This window comes from Miniopterus natalensis, chromosome 15 (assembly GCF_054644295.1).
Source record: "Miniopterus natalensis isolate mMinNat1 chromosome 15, mMinNat1.hap1, whole genome shotgun sequence".
NCBI lineage: Eukaryota > Metazoa > Chordata > Mammalia > Chiroptera > Miniopteridae > Miniopterus > Miniopterus natalensis.
Window position 1 is genome coordinate 9,058,332 of NC_142095.1, and position 17,682 is coordinate 9,076,013.

Sequence of the window (17,682 nt, forward strand, 5' to 3'; positions counted from 1 at the left end):
AGGAAAATAGTGTCATGGAAAGAGAAACGGTGAAAAGTTAAAGAAACTGTCTTTCAAGGCTGACGGTGTAATGAAGTAGCCGCTGATGTCTCACTGCCTGGAGACCAAAGTTCCCTAATTCATGCCTTGAACCTATCCATGCCCTAGCCCCAGCCCCCATGCACTTTAAAAGGGCCACGAGCCCCCTGAAATTGCAGAAGCACAGAAACAGCCCTTGGAAGGCTTTGGAGACAGGTTCTTAACATGGAAGCTGCGGCTCACCGGGGGTTCTGGAGCCCACCCTGCCTGTCACGTTGCATCTCAGCCTATTCCGTTCCTTCTTCTCAGGAGGCTGCCCGCTGCCCACTTCCCTCCTCTGCAGGCCTCGTCTACCCAGCCCACCGTGCCAGGGGGTATACGATCTCTCACCACTGTTGTGTTATTTCCTGCGGGGCCTTACACAATCCGTCGTGACCTTGCTTGCGGGCTGAAATCGCCCGACCACACGAAGAGCAGGACGCTGGTGCCTCTCCGGGGCCTGGGCCCTCGGGGGTCTCGAGAGAGACTTCTGGAATGAATGACAGGCCCGTGTCCGCCAGATATCTAACGGACGATCTATCCCCGCCCAGCCCCCAGCATTCTTCTCGGGAAATAATATTTAAAATCACTCGTTTTCATTTTGAGAATAAGGCTTTTAGCATTTCAACCACACCCACTCACCCGCGTTTCCGACAGTCGGAGCTGCCACCCGGGCCCACTTACCCAAGCCCACCAGGCCGGGCAGTTTAGGGGCGACCAGGGCAGGGGCGGCCTTGAACGGACACGCGCATCAATTCACTCTCTGGGCCGCCGTCCTGGGGCAGAGGGGCCGGGAGGGCACCGTGGACCCGGAGGAGCCACCTCTAGGCCTCCCGGGGCCTCCACCCCACCGGCGGTCGCGACCCGACACCCTACCTCCCTCTCTCCCTCCCGCGCAGCCCCAGCAGCTCGCGCCGGAGGAGCCGGGAGGCCGGAGCTCGACCCGCCCGTGAGGCGCGCAGCGGGCCGCCCGGCAGCCGGGCGCACTCGCCCCGCCGGGATCAGCCCAATGCGCGGCGCGCGCCGCCGCCGCCACAACTACTTCCGGGTGAGCGGGTCGCCGACCCTGTGGCCCCGCCCCTCCGCCTCCTCCGCCAGCCGCTCGGGCTGCGGCTCCTCCCGGGGGCTGGTTCTCGCTGCCTGAGCCGCGGCGCTGAGGGGACACCGGCGTGACTGGCTGACCGGCCGCCGGCACCTGGAGCTGCCGCGTCCAGCCCGGCCCCCCTGGCCGGGGACCTGGGACGGAGTTCGCCCTCCGCGCCCCTCGCCCTTTGCTCCCCGCTCTTCGGCCGGCGGGCTCCCGGCGGGCGGGCCGCGCTCCGGCCCTTCGCGGGCGGCGCCGCAGCCACTGCCCGCGCCCAGAGGCAGGTAAGGGCTGCTCTTCCCGCTGTCCCGGGCAGAGCAGGGACCGGGGCCCCCTTCCCAGCCTGTGCAGCCCCGAGTCCGCGCCGCCGCTGACCCCTGCTGGAGGCCGGGCTTCCCGGGAGCTGGCCGCGTCCGGGCTCCGTGCTCCGGGGTCGGGGTCGCCCCCTGCCTCCCGCGGGCTCCGGCTTCGCGGCCGGTTTCGAACGCGCACCCTCGGTCCTCGCGAGGGGAAGGTGTTGCTCGCATTGCGGGAGAAATGAAATCGGGCTGCTGTCCCTCCGCCTCGGGCGCTCGTGGCGCCTTCTCCGCCTTCCCCGACGCGGCACCCCCTCGGTTCCGTCCCCAGGCTGCCCGCCCGGGACCGGTGTCAGGCCGGTGGAGGGCGTAGCATTTTTACGGAATTTTTTTTTTCTTCTTCCTCCTTGACCAGAACTGAAGTGCGGGCATAGCAGGCGCTTGCTAGGAGTGTCGGTCTTCACGCTTTGACTAATAAGGGGTGTTGTTCACACCCAGATGGTTAAGTTGTATAGTCCAGTCGGGCCTGCTTCTCTGGCCTGTGGGGATCCAGGGGGAAGCGGGGGGACCAGGAAACCCACCTCCTTTTTTTTCCTCATGGGGTGTGTGTGTGTGCTCAAGTGTTTGCTCTACTTTTTTTCCACCGTGGGAGATACAAATATCAGGCTGCTGAGATGTGGCAAGAGAAATATTTTATCCTAAACTTGAACTAGTTTGTAGCACATTTCCCTTGAGTTTCCATTTAATGACTCAGCGTTTCTGCCGTAAATAGAAAAGTTGTAGTAGGTTAATTGACTAAAATGTATGTGAGGGCAACAAAGTGGCCACTTATTTTTCAATCACAGTAGGGAGAGATTGAGGATGCAGTGATGGCATCAGAGACGGAGAGCAGGGGATGGATGGGTGCGTTCTTAATGTTTAAAATAACTACCCCCCCCCCCCAGATAACGTTTTATTTTGGGGATAAATCTGTTTTTGGAGAAGGCAGAGTGTTGCAGATAAGAGTTAGTTGGCAGGGACTTGGGATTCGCTGGGGTTTGAAAGTCTTGCAGAATTAACCCTGTTTTACCAACATCATGTTCTGTTTAGCAAATACAGAGATGTTGAGCTAGTATTCTGCTGATGTAGAATAAGGATTTTGGAAAGTGTGATTCACATAGGAAGTTAGGTCACTACTTGGTGAATCATTGATTTGGATCTTACAGTTGAAGTAGAGGAAAGCTAGAAGTTGGTTACTGCCTGTTTTATTAGATACCTCCTGTCATTTTATGGAAAGTGTTGTATTATACATTGTTAGGTTTGCTGCTGGATATTTAGTGTCATGAAGTATGGTAAGGAAATAAAAATTGAACTTTTGCAGAATATTTGGGTGTAGAATTGTTTGTTAGTTCCTAAGTGGGTGGTTGTGATTTTTACCCATGTTTTGTCCAATGTGGGGAGATAAACGAAGGGCTCTAGAAATAAACACCAGTGAAAGGAGAGCTACTACCATCGTCAGGGTAGGGGAAAGTTCGCTGAAAGAATCTGCAGTATACAAAATAGTCTTTTGAGTGAAAGGTCTCACCCATTTTGCAAATCTGTCCTTAAGAATGTGGCATGAGACTCACTGTAGATGGTGAGTTCTTATTTAAGTTCTGGTATAGAAGAAAGTGTACACTGAAGTTGTGATTTATTTATTGTTGGAATGAATTCATTTTAAACTAGGAATAACTTTTTATGCTGAAATGTAACTTGATCATTTTGGCTTTTAAAATGTTGTTAAGCAAAATAACTTTGAACCTCAGAGTTCTTGATAGTCTGAGCCTGTTTTCTGTTTCTTCTTTCTGGAATCCAGCTTATTTTACCTTGATTTTTGTTTATAAAGAACTTTAGTTACCAGTGATAAAGTAATGGTAAGTTTACCCCGTTGGTCTTGCTTACCAAATTCCTTTAATTCCTTGACTAAATTTTGACATCTTGTTTCCTAGATTGTTGATTCTTATATTCAGAGTGTTCCCTAATGCTGCTTTTGATTTTTGTCCAGCCCATAGTGACATAAGAGTTTCAGTTCCCTGTGAATAGATTCCCTTTTGGAAAATCCCTGTAGAAACCACCGTCAGCGTCACTGACAGCCTGGATAGGTAGACGGGCAAGAGAAGCCTTCTTAGTCAGGATTTAAGCATCTCTTAGTGAAAGAAAACAAAAGTGATAGAATATATTTGACAGAGTAGATTCTTTCTCTCTCAAGACAAAACCAAAAACAGATCTTTATTGGAAATGAGAGGGAGGCAGCAGTCTCTTGCAGAGCTCTTTGTGACTTGTTTACCCTGTTCTTAGTGTAAAAAGGAACAGAATTAATGATGGATGGAAAAAAAAAATCTCCCTGCAGTGTGCTGGGAATGTTGATGAGGGTCACTTAAGAGGAAATAAAATTCTTCTGTCCTCACCGTAAGATCATTGCACATACAAAACAGAGGCCCTTTCATAGCTTTTTTCTTTTAGGTAGTTGCTTTCTCTCTGGAGAATCTGAATGGAGGGAGGTCCTTTAACCAGGAAAACGTACTACCTTGTCCAGTTTGCAGATAATGAATAGCCTTTATGACCATCATTCAGAACTTTTAAACTTCAGAAGAAAGGAACTGAGCAAGTTTACCCTGTGAGTAAAATAACTGCCCTTTCCCTCCATTCTCCCCTTTAAGATCATAGACAGGACACCTGTGGAAATGATTGAAAATTTTTTTTTTAATTTATTGATTTTAGAGAGAAAGAAGGGAGAGAGAAGGAAACCTTGATTTGTCGCCCACCGTTTATGCATCCACAGGGCTGCTGCTTGTATGTGCCCTGCCCGGGGCTCAGACCTGCAGCCGTGGCGATTTGGGGCATGCTCTAACCGAGCTACCTGGCCAGGGTGAAGTGATTTTTTGTATGTGTTGCCCATTGCACTTTTAAAACTTTTTGGCCTATAATAAAAAGTGGGCCAGACCTAAAAGGAATCAAACAATGGGCTGAAAGCTGGGTTTACTGTATGTCATACTTTGTCATTTGTTCTATTATTTCTTTATTTTCGTGGGGGGACAGAGAGAATTTTGTTTTATTTCTTGGAGAAACTTAGACCTGTTGCACATTTGTACGCTTTTATTGTGGTAAGTAGTAGGTAAGAGTAGAAATGGGAAAAGGAAGAGGGGAAAAATGGCATACGTGGAAGGAGAAAGTTCACTTCATGGGTTCAGTAGATTTTTGCAGGACGTTTTAAAATTGATAAACCATTTAAAAAGAAAATGTTATATGGTGAAAAGTAAATCTCCTTTCTTCAGTAACCTTCTAGCCTTCTCTCACTCCCCCTCCCCGTAATCCAGGTGGTTTCCCGCGTGTCCGTGTCCAAGTTTTCTATACATATGTACTCACATAGGTTTAAGAGAAATGTCCTATACCTTTCTTTTTTACCCTTAATATGTCTGAGAGCTTTTTAAAAAAAATATGTCTTTATTGATTTCAGAGAGAGGAAGGGAGAGGGAGAGAGAGAGAAACATCAGTGGTGAGAGAGTCATTGATCGGCTGCCTCCTGCACGCCCTCTACTGGGCATCGAGCCCGAAATCCTGGCATGTGCCCTGACCAGGAATCAAAACGCCATCTCCTGGATCCTAGGTCAGTGCTCAACTGCTGAGCCACACCAGCTGGGCAGAGCTCTTTCTATGTGAGCACATATGTCCTTCTGATTTTTTAAAAAACTTTTTTATTGCCCTAGCCAGTTTTGCTCAGTGGTTAGACCAGCTGGGTCCTGGATTTGATTCTGGCCAAGGACATATACCTCAGTTGCAGACTTGATCCCCAGCCCGGGTCGGGGCGTGTGCTAGAGGCAACTAACCGATGTGTCTCTCACATCGATGTCTCTCTTTCTCTCTTTCTCCCCCTTTCACCCTCTCTAAAAAGCAATAGAAAAAATATCCTCAGGTGAGGATTAAAAAGCAAAAACAACAAAAAAACTTTTTTATTGACTTTATTGAGGTGAGGTTGGTTAATAAAATTATATAGGTTTCAGGTGTACAATTCTCTGATACATCATCGTGTATTGTAGTATGTGCTCACCACCCCCGTCAGGTCTCCTTCCATCACCGTTTATCCCCCCATACCCTTTCTCCCTCCCCCTATCCCCGTTTCCCATCTGATTTTTAAAAAAGACTGAATGTCCTGCCTAATGTAGATGAACCATAATTTATTCATTTTCCATCATTTATTTTGCCATTCCCTATTACTAGACATTTAGATTGTTTTTAGTTTTATACAAACGCTGCTATAATGAACAATTCATTTATAAGTCTTTGTCCTAGTCCCTAAGTATGTGTATGGAACTTATTCCTGAAAGTGTGATTGCGGTATTGGGACTTGAGTTGTGAAATCTAAAAGTTTATTTCAATCCTATACTGGGCTTTGTTTCATAATAAAAGGTAACTTCCTTCCTAGCCTTGCAGAGGGAGAAGGGAGCTCTTAATTACTTGTGTTGTTTACCCTCCTTTCCGTCTAAGAATGCTGCAACTGTGTTTTATAAGGCAGCACTCTAAAATATTTTAGAGTGGTGGGTGGTTAATTTTATTTGTCCTGATGAGGGTGAATATACTGTAGCTTAAAGACTGGTGCTGCTACAGACAAATCACTTCATTTATAATTGGTAATAGTTAAATGAGTACCTTTTGTAGTAGGCTCATTGTTTTAGGACTTTATGACTAATATCAATTAAAAACATTATATATAGTTTAACTTCTTGCCCTGCTGAAGTCTGCTGTGTTATTAGTCATGAGGGAAATAAAGAATCCACTTCTCTTTTTTTATCTTCTTCACTCTAGTCAATTCATAACCTCTGTGGAGTTTGAGATCCAAAAATTCTTTTGCAAACCAGAGTGCTATTGATGGGCTAATTTCCCAAGGCAGGAGGTAGGTACAGATTCAGTCTCTATTCTGCAGTGTCTTGAGCAGGATAAAGAAGGTTTAAAATGTTTAATTTCTGTTTTATGTAGCTCACTCATTACCAGGAGGACGTTCAGGAATCTTTGCCCTTTTAACATGATAGAGACTACAGAGAGAGAAAAAAGTGCTAAGGGGCTAACCTTTTATGATGAAGTTGGAACTTGTGAGTGGCAGTTTCCCGGGCTGGTGCCCAGGGTCTATTTTGAGGCCTTGTCAGAGCTTGCCTGACAGAACCTACCACATAACTGTAATCTGTCCTGGACCTGCTGTGAATCAGGAAGGCTTGCGGTTTAGGAAAAGTGGCATCCACAGAAGAGGGAGCCTGAAAGGACATTTGCCTTCAGAAGATTAAGGCTACATTTTCGGGTGAAAATCTGCTCAGCATGCATATCCTAGGATCCGGTTTTTTGTCTTCCTGTTTAAAGGAAAGAGCATGATTAAGGAAAACAAATGAGGAAAATATTTTAGAAAAATGTGCACAAGCAGGAGCATAGGATTGTACCAGTGTTGATATTATGTTCTGGTTCTGAGAGTGTTTGCTAAGAATCAGGCACATGTTTTACAACAGGGAGAAAACACTGCTATTGCTGACATAGGGAGGCCCTGTACCTAGTTGAAATAGGCTAATTCAGAGAACTTCATACTTGTCATTGGGATCAAAAGGACACTGGGAATGAATGAGCTGTTTTGCAGGATTATTTTGAGTTCATACAGAGAAATTAACTTCTTCCCAAATTCTCCTTCTCTTCTTCCTATAGAACTGTTATAGTATCGTGCAATATCATGAAGTTATCTCTAAACTCTTGGTTATCATCAGATGATAGCCAAGCTTTCTCATAAAAACCTTGGTGTTTTCTATACTTAGTGAGTGAAGCACTTGAGTTTAAAGTTTTTTAACTGATCTCACTTGTTGGACTAGAAAGCTGTAAAAGAGCTTAGTACCCCACCCTTTGGACCCAGGTTCATGTCACCGTATTTAACTGTAGCCTGTATTGCAGTCAAGGTTGTTTGAAGAATTTGGCATACAGACAATTTACAGATGCAAAGCCTGCATCCTTCCTTTTGCTTTAGATTAGGTTGTGACTCCAGGAAATTTATTCTTGCCCTTAAGAATGTGGTTGTTAGTATTTGATGATGAAGATGCATTTAGTATTCAATGTGAGGAGAGAAAAAGAAACTGGCGTGTTTTTTGTTTTTTTCCTTCTCTGTTTCTATTATCTGGTTTATTCCTGTTATCTCTCCTGTTTTAGCCTTTCACTCCTCCTCCTCCAAAAAAAGAAGAAGAAAAAAAGAAAGAAAAGAAGGTTAGAGTAGAACAGAGGTGAGATAGTTAAAAATGAGGTTGGGAAAGCCTTGGAGTACATTCGCATAGAAGCGTGTTTTTATTTTCTCAGAAGTGGGATATTAAAACCTTTTAAAAGAATCATAGTTTATTTTTTCCATTGTTTTCACTTTGAGCTTTGTATATCTTAGTTTTCCTTCATTATGAACACTAACACTTTAACTAGTTGTGTGTTTTTTAAATCCCCACCTGAGGACATGTACATTGATTTTTAGAGGGACAGAGAGAGAGAGAAAGAGAAAGAAACATGGATTGGTTGCCATCAAACTGGCAAGCTGGGTATGTGCCCTGACCAGGAATTGAACCCTTGACCTTCCAGTGTATGAGACAATGTTCCAACCAACTGAGCAACACAGGCCAGGGTTTAACTACTTTTGATATAATATATATCTACTGCTTTAGGAAACAAATTTATTTTTAAGTTGCTTGTTCTGATCTCTTTGTTATTCTTTCAACATCCCCCACTTTCTTAAGTGGAAACATTTTAACAGCTAGGAACAATCTTTTGGCTCTCTGTTTTCTAAGTGAAAGGAGTACAGTATACTGTATGCAGAGGATTAGGATGTTTAAATATTTTCCAGTTAAATGGTTTAAATCATTAATAACAACAAACAGTACAGTTAGTAAGCATACATGTTGTTGCTATTTTTTAAAAAAAGTATTTCAGTTAAGCGACCCAAGGATTATAAGAAATAAAGAAAGAAAGGGGGGGAAAACAGTTTTGGAGTAGATGTTTCTTCCTCTGTCATGGATATTATTATATCTAAGTGGACAGTCAAGGAAATGAGACTGTCACTGTTCACCTGTCTTGCCATACTCACCCTTTGCTACAATTTTCTAAATTGTGGTAAAATATACATGACAGAATTTACCATTTAAACCATTTTTAAGTGTACAATTTAGTGGCCTTAGGTACTTTCATACTGTTGTGCAACCATCACCACCATTTATTTCTGGAACTTTTTCATCGTCCCAAATTTTATCCATTAAACAGTAACTCCTCATTCCCCACAGCCCTTAGTAACCACTACTTTGCTTTCTGTCTCTATGAATTTGACTACACCAGGTACCTTATAAGTGGAATCATATATTTTTCTTTTGTGTCTGGCTTATTTCATTTAGTACAGTGTCCTCAAGGTTCATCCATGTTGTAACATGTATGAGAATTTCACCCCCTTTTAAGGTTGAATTAATTTTCCATTGCATGTATGTACCACATTTTGCTTTTCCATGTATGTTGATGGACACTTGATTTACTCTCACCCTTTGGCTATTGTGAATAATGCTGCTGTGAACACAAGTGTCTAAATATTTAAGTTCCTGCTTTCATTTCATTTATTTCATTTCATTTCATTTCATTTCATTTCATTTCATTTCATTTCATTTCATTTCATTTCATTTCATTTCATTTCATTTCAGGTACCTACCCATAAGTGGGATTGTTGGATCATATAGCAGTTCTCTGTGTAATTTTTTGAGGAATTGCCATACCATTTTCCACAATAGCTACATCATTTCACAGTCCTACCAGCAATGTACAAGGATTCCAATTTCTCTTTATTTTTACACACATTTCTCTCTCTTTCTTTTTCTTTCTTCCTTTTTCTCCTTCTTTTTTGCCATTCTAATCAATGTGGAGCAGTCTCTCGCTGTGGCTTTGATCTGCATTTCACTAATGATTAGTGAAATGCATATACTTTTCATATACTTATTGGCCATTTTTATATCTTTGCCCATCAAGTCCTTTGCCCATCTTTGAATTGGGTTACTTGTTTTGTTGTTGAGTTTTAGGGGTTCTCTCTATATTCTGGATATCAATCCCATGTCAGATACATGATTTGCAAATATTTTCTCCCATTCTGTGGGTTGCTTTCTTACTGTTGATAGTGTCCTTCAATGCACAAAGGTTTTAAATTTTGATGAAATTCAACTTATCTATCTTTTCCTTTGTTGCCTGTGCTTTTGGTGTCATATCCAAGAAATCATTGCTAAATCCAGTGTTATAAAGCTTTTTGTGTGTGTGTTTTTTCCTAAGAGTTTTATAGTTTTAGCTTACATTTATTTCTTTGATTCACTATGAATCAGTTTTTATATATGGTGTAAGGTAAGGACCTAGTTTCATTTTTCTGCATGTAGATGTCCAGTTTTCCCAGCACCATTTGCTGAAAAAGACTGTCTATTCCCCATTGACTGGTTTTGACACCCTTGTAAAATCATTTGACCATATATGCGAGGGTTTATTTCTGGGCTCTCTATTATATTCTTTACGTCTTTTTTCTTTTCTTTTTTTTTGATTCTCACTTGAGGATACTTTTTCCATTGCTTTTTAGAGACAGAGAAAAACATCTCTGTGAAAGAGAAACATCGATTGGTTTGCCTCCTTCAACTGGGTATTGAACCCACAACCTTTGTGCATTGAAGGACACTATCAACAGTAAGAAAGCAACCCACAGAATGGAAGAAAATATTTGCAAATCATGTATCTGACGTGGGATTGATATCCAGAATATAGAGAGAACCCCTAAAACTCAACAACAAAACAAGTAACCCAATTCAAAGATGGGCGAAGGACTTGAACAGATATTTCTCCAAAGAAGATATAAAAATGGCCAATAAGTATATGAAAAGTATATGCATTTCACTAATCATTAGTGAAATGCAGATCTGACCTGTCATCAAACCCGCAGCCTTTTTGGTATACGGGATGGTCCTCCAACCTACTGAGCCAGCTGGGCAGGACTCTACATTGCTTTAATCCGTAGCTTTCTTCCTGGAATATCTGTCATACTGCTGGGGATCAATCCCCTTTGCCTCTCTTTTCTGTTGAATTTATTTTCTGTATACTATGTTTCCTCTCTCTTATTTTTCTCTTTTATTTGATAAAGTAGCTGATTGACAAAGGTTATAAAAGAGGTGAGTTATTGAGACCATGCATATCTGAAAATGTCATTTAATTATCAAGTATGAGAATAAATAAATATTTTTTAAAATTACATAGAAAGGTATGCATAGATCTTAAGTGTACCATTTAATGACCTCTGTCTTCTATTTCCTTCTAAGTCAAGTGTTCACTTAAGGTACTAAAAACACCCATTATAAGGCTGCAGTCCCAAAACTTGTGTATTCATTTAGATTTTCAAAAACAGACTGAATACTACACAGTATCTTAAATTTTATTTTATTTTATTATGTAAATAGACTGTATAGTATAATGATTATACTATAGGCATTTTTATATTTTCCAGATTTTTCCATGTTTTAGCAAAAATTCCTACCATAGCTAATGATATCATATAATGCATGCTGGAGGAAATAACTTGAGGATATTTTTGTTTAGTTAAAAGTATGAAGTTGTAAAGGAAGGCAAAGATTGCCCTTTTGTCAACTTCATAAACCAAATATGTAAAAGAGGTAATTAAGTCAAGATACTTTAAACATTTATGGAGTGCTTTGTAAGTTTATTAAGTGGTTGCATTTATCTTAATTCCTTTGAGCCTCACATTAACCATGTTAAATAGTTGGGACAGTTTCTGCTCTATAGATGAAGAAACCAAGGCTTTGGCGGTAGGAAGGGCAGTGCAGTGGTTGCTTGTACAATCTGATGAACTCCGATCCTTTTACCTGAAATCCTGTCCAGTGGGAACAACTGTAGTCCCACTAAGTCTTTAGTTCAGGTGCCATTCCAGATACTGTGAATTGCTTATGAATAACTACCAAGTGTTTTATTGTGCAGACCAGTGTTATCTGTAATGACAACTCTGATGCAGGGACTTATCACGCCAGTGTTTCGAGTTCTCCGTGATGAAGTACTTAGATATAAGGGAACTGTATCCAGACAGAACTAAGTGTGCTATATTTAGCATGTGACATACTGACATTACATACACATTCTGTTCTCACAAAAGGGAACAATCTCATGATTAAAGTGCCACTTAATGTGGCAAAATGCCTGTTTTTCAGAAATGTGTTATATGAGAAGTTCACTAGGGAAGAGAAAGCCTTATTGATGTATCTGTCTGTTTTGGAAGGTTTATATCCACAACGTTCTGAAGGTACTGCCCTTCTTTCCCTTAGACCAGTACGTAATGACAAAACCATCTGGAGAAAATCAGCTTGACATTGTCTGGGTAAAGGACTTGACAAAATGCAGGCCGTTTTGTTTTTGTTGGTGTAAAGGTTCAGCCCTTAGTTTGGTTGATAGCACTAAGGAAAAGCTGAAGAGAGTAACATGGCTCCTGAGGAAAAGTGTTCTTTGAGATAGAAACTTACTAAAAGCCCTTTTAGGATCAGAAATTGGAAATAATATATTTGAGTCTACAGCCTTATTTATGTCATTTTGTTGAAAAGCAGTTTCCCATTGGCTATGCCAGAAACCTTACTTCTTTTAAGGTTTTTCCGCTGTCACTGATACAGAATGTTCTGGAGTGATTAGAAGATAGATTGTATAGGAGCTGAAAACCTTTAAGGATGTCTGCCTGCAGAGTACAAATAATATAATTCTTTCAAAAGCACTAGATTGTTTTTTGAAATAGGTAATGGTTGGTCTGCCTCTTGTGCAGTTGAAAAAGGTGCCAGGACCTGGCCAGTTAGTCACACAAACACCTAGATGCCCTCTGTAGCTAGGACTAGGAAGGCAGACCAGGACTCTTCCCATTTCCTGTTCACCCACGTCCTCTGTCCCTTTTTTGTCTTCTTACTCTCTGGACTGGGTAGCCTTGTTTTGAGGCATTTTAAAGAAAAGATGGTTTTAAAAAATGTATTGATTCTTCGAGAGAGGGAGAGAGAGATTGATTTGTTGCTCCACTTATTCACATATTCATTGGTTGATTCTTGTATGTGCCCTGACCTGGGATCAAACCCACAACCCTGGTGTATCAGGACGATGCTCTAAACAACTGAGGTACACAGCCAGGGCCAAGATAATTCTTTATGTAGACCTGTGTGCTGGGAAAATCCTGGCAGGTCTAAGTTCTAAGGAAGTATTAGTTGAGAAAGAAGCAAGATGGATTCTAGGGAAAGAGGAGAGAGAAATGTGTTCAGAAGAGCACCCTGGCTCTGGCTTCAGCCACTGTGTCTTTGCTCTGTAGTATGTTGTGCCTGATTTGGGTGTGATCCACTTTGAGGCCATTTTATTATTTGGGCCTTGGATTTGAATGTTTTATTTTTTTATTTTTATTTTTTTAAAGTATATCTTTATTGATTTCAGAGAGAGGAAGGGAGAGGGGGAGAGAGAGATAGAAACATCAGTGATGAGGGCGTCTTCACTGATTGGCTGCCTCCTGCCTACCCGCGACTGGGGATGGAGCCCACAACCCAGGCATGTGCCCTGACCGGGAATCGAACCCCGATCTCCTGGATCCTAGGTTGATGCTCAACTGCTGAGCCACACTGGCCTGGCAATGGCTGGAATTTTCATTGGAGAATACTTTTTTGGAGGAGTGGATTGATTGATGAAATGGTTTTGTTTCATTTTGCCTGAATCAAATAAATTCCAGTACATTAAAGTCACTTATAGTTTTAATATAGTTTATTCTGTTAGAACAAACATACTTGAGAGTTCTTTTGTGACTCACAGTATAATGAAGTTTTGCCAGTTAATTTTGTTAAAGCTAGGAAAAATTTTTTAAGTTAATGGGTATTTAGCTCAATGAGCTGCACTTCTCAGGAACGTGTGCAGGAGAGAGGGAGGGCGTGCAAGCTGGGATGCTTTCTCACGAGAATCTTTAGTTTCCAATACTCACCATGTGTTAGGTTAGTTAGATGGTCTTTATCATCTTGTTATTTAATCCTGAAGGATTAATTTTTCTTCTCTCTTGTAAAAATAGACCTATAATACTTATAAAAATAGTGGATCCATAGATATGTTCTTAATCATTGGCTTACGTCAGTTTTGTTTATCACTGAACTTGGCACCCGCCATAGTACCTGGCAATAGCAAGGACTCAGATATTTGTTGCATGGACAGTGTTGGTTATTGTTAATTGCTGTATAATAAACCTTCTTTTGGCCTTTTATGTGGTAATGGGTTAATTGGAATTGTTTCTTAAATTACACCAAAAAGCCAAGTTACCTTGTGACTTTAAGGCCTGTATTAAAATTTTTTGAATGTGTTCTCTCAAAGCTTGAGGCTGAATGACTTTTCTGAAATGTTTGGGTTTTTTTGCTCTGGAGAGGAACTAGATTTTAGAAATAGATGTAGTAAGTTTAAACAAGTAAAATTACTGTTGTCTGCAGTTTTCTGAGGCTAATATAACACATTCTCATAGGTTACCATGGTTAATATGGTAAAAAGAGTTGAGAGAGGTTCAGTAGTTAGTACAAATTTAAATACTCTAAAAATTTTTGGAATAATTTGATAAGAAAAAGTATTTGATTAATTTTAATATATACATAAGTACATAAATATAATTTCTCTTTGTTAAAAGTGAATGTATAAATGAGCATTAAAACTGCACAAAGAGAAACATCCTAAATTATTCTGTTTCTGTTTATTTCAGGGCCAAAAACAGACTGAAATCATTTTTCAGAGTTAAAAGACGATCAGGAAGACAAGATGGGGACTCCTGGTTCTGGAAGGAAAAGAACACCTGTGAAAGACCGATTTTCTGCAGAAGATGAAGCTTTGAGTAACATTGCCAGAGAGGTGTGTGTGAAAAACCTCTTCTCGACACTGATATGTATAGATGAGAATGGTGTTAAAATGCTGGGGTGAGAGAGATATAGGCTTTCATTCACTGAGCTACTTTCAGAATGTTTGCTATAAATAATGTTGTCTTTGGCCTCTAAAATACTGTATTAGAGTAAAATATAGTTGCCACCTCTTTACTTGGATATCCAACTCATTTAAAATTAATTTTTCATTTTGTGTGTGTGTGTGGATAATATGAGTTCCAGGTACTTGTCCTAATATATTGAAATTTATAATTAACCTTCACATCAAAACTTAAGGTGATTAGAATCTTGAAGATATGATAACTATATTATAGGTGCTCATTGGGCTATATACAGTTAATATATTCCAGGAGGCACTGTGTAAATGTTGACAGAAACAGTCCTTATTAGGTATCTGCTCAGATTCAGTGTCTTAACAGTTTTTTTAAATGTTGCAGTGGAATTTTTACATTTAACTTTTAGCTAGTAACAGGGCTTCTGGAGCATTTTTGTTTTAGTTTGTTGACAACTCAGAAAAAGAAAAAAAAAGGAAAGGGGTGTCACCTGTTGAATCAGTGGCAACATTTCCTGTTACATATTGGAAATTTAAGATAACTCCTAGCTGTGATTTCTTAGTGAGGTGCCAACTTTATTTCAGACTCTGTCTATAGCTCCAGACCTGACCATAAACTAATCTGGTACAAGAATTGCTTAGAGTACTGCATTATTAAATTATATTTTTTTGGTGAGAATTATTCCCTCATCACTTCCTCTTTGTTATTTTAGTAAATAACTCATTTAGAACTTGTGCTGTTTCCTTTTGACATATTACACAGTCTTTTTTGGCCCAGTTCATTGTTACATTTTTCCTCTTTTAAGCTACTCAGTTAGCTTTTAAATTAGAAGTCAAATTCTGTAGGAGGATATTTGAAGCAAAGAAAAGTAATCTAAAAACTGATGACAAAATTTATATTACTTTAACAAAATTAAAAAATCAATGAGATATTTTTAGATAAAAAAGTAAAGGATATTTAAAAATGAAATAAAATAGCTATTGCTTTACAACAATGATAAGTATTTGCATGAGTGAAGTATTTTGGAAGCCACATAGTTTTAGTTGAAAATTGAAACAAAATGCTTACTTCCAAAATTGGAGGGATATACCTAAATTCTGTTAGGAGAGAGAATACCAGCACCTTTTAGACTCTTTTTGTACTGTCATTATGTATTTGAACTCTTTTTTAGGGTATGATGCTTCATTTACAAAATTCTAACATCCAACATTTGAGTACTTACGTGACAAACACTGTTCTAAGTATTAAAAATGCATTAATTAATTTAATCCTCATAAAATTATGAGATTGGTTTTATTATTATATTCATTTTACTGATGAAGAAACCATTGCATAGAAAAGTAAAGTAACTTCCCTAAAGTCATCAGATAACTAGGAAATAGCAGAGCTTAGATTCAAACAAATGAACTCTGGCTCCAAAATCTGAGTATTTAACCACTTACTCTGCTATACTGTTTCTGAATCTTCTTCAACTCCTTCATTAATAGCTTGTTTTTCTATAATTTTTCACGATTTGAAAGTACTTTCATATCTTGGTTCTCACAATAACCTTATGAGTTAGGTAGGATAGGTATTATTCGCCTTATTTATAGGTAAGGAAACAGATGAAGCTGAGAGATAAATGTCAAAAAGTTGTTCCTATATCTTGGCTATTATAAATAATGCTACAGTGAACAGGGGTGTGTATATATCTTTTTGAGTTAGTGTTCTCATTTTCATTAGATACTCAGGAATTGCTGGACCATATGGGAGTTCTGTTTTTAAATTTTTAAGAAACCTGTATATTGTTTTCCATAGTGGCTGCACCAATTTTTATTTCCACTAATTGTTCACAGTAGTTCTCTTTTCTCCACATTCTGGCCAGCACTTGTTATTGCTTGTCCTCTTGATGATAGCCTTCTAACAGGTGTGAGGTGATGTCTGATTATGGCTTTGATTTGCATTTTCCTGATGATTAGTAATGTTGAACACCTTTTCATGTATCTGTTGGCCATCAGTATGTCTTCTTTGGAAAAATATCTATTCAGATCCTCTAGCCAATTTTTAATTAGATTGTTGTGTCGCACATATACATACTAAAATTGGATTGTTCTAGTTCTGTGAAATACTCTATTGGTATTTTGATAGGAATTGCATTGAATCTGTACATTGCTTTGGATAGTATGGACATTTTCTTTCTTTTTTTTAAATCCTCAACCAAGGATATGTTTTTCATTGATTCTAGAGAGAGGAAGGAAGAGAGAGGAGAGAGTGGAGGGAGAGAGAGGGAGGGAGAGAAACATTGATGTGAGAAAGAGATACCAATTGGTTGTCTTCTACGTGTACCCTAAAAGGGGATCAAACCGGAAACCTGGGTATGTGCCCTGACCAGGAATGGAAGCTGCAACCCTTCGGTGCATAGAACGACTCTCCAACCAACTAACCCATATGAATTAGCACAGTATGAGCATTTTATGATGTTAATTCTTCCTATCCATGAGCACAGTATATGCTCCCATTTATTTGTCTCTTCAGTTTCTTTCTTCAGTGTCTGATAATTTTCTGAGTAATTTTAATAATTTTACCTCCTTGGTTAAATTTATTCCTAGGTAATTTATTTTTTGATGCATTTGTAAATGGGATTGTTTTCTTCCTATTGCTTTCTGATAGTTCATTATTGGTGTATTAAAATGCAACCAGTTTCTGGAGATTTATTTTGTATTCTGCTGCTTTACTGAATTTATCAGTTCCAGTAGTTTTTTGGAGGACTCTTTAGGGTTCTCTATGTACAGTGTCATGTCATCTACAAATAACGACAGTTTTATTTCTTCCTTTCCAATTGTGCCTTTATTTCTTCTAGTCTGATTGCTATGTGTAGGACTCCAGTACGGTGTTTAATAAGAGTGGTGAAAGCTGACATCTCTGTCTTGTTCCTGACCTTAAGGGAAACACTTTTTGTTTTTTCCCATGTAGTATGATAGCTGTGAGTTTGTTATACATGGCCTTTATATGTTGAGATATGTTCCCTCTATTCCTATTTTCTGAGAGTTTTTATCATAAATGAGTACTGGATTTTGTCAAAAGTTTTTTCTAAGTGTTAATATGATCATATTTGTTTATGTGGTGTATTATGTTAATTGATTTGCAAGTATTGTACCGACCTTGCATCCCAGGAATAAATCCCACTTGGTCACAGTGTATGGTCTTTTTAATGTATTGCTGAATTCAGTTTGCTAATATTTTATTGAAGATTTTTG

At 39.9% G+C, this 17,682-nt stretch overlaps 1 protein-coding gene and 1 pseudogene across 3 annotated transcripts in view; one reads left to right on the forward strand and one right to left on the reverse strand.

The window, feature by feature from the left end:
- Positions 1 to 414: 414 nt before the first annotated feature.
- LOC148091408 (uncharacterized) lies at positions 415 to 3,005 on the reverse strand (annotated as a pseudogene).
- The window catches only part of LRRFIP2 (LRR binding FLII interacting protein 2), an 84,870-nt gene continuing 68,346 nt past the window's right edge, over positions 1,159 to 17,682 (forward strand). For 2 of the 3 annotated variants that reach the window (XM_087824873.1, XM_087824874.1), the window contains exons 1-2: positions 1,159 to 1,425; positions 14,219 to 14,364. In XM_087824873.1, coding sequence (XP_087680999.1) covers positions 14,275 to 14,364 — 90 coding nt within the window. In that variant the 5' untranslated portion in view covers positions 1,159 to 1,425; positions 14,219 to 14,274. Of the gene's footprint in view, positions 1,426 to 14,218; positions 14,365 to 17,682 lie in introns of those variants that run through there. The other variant, XM_087824875.1, reaches the window with a different exon arrangement.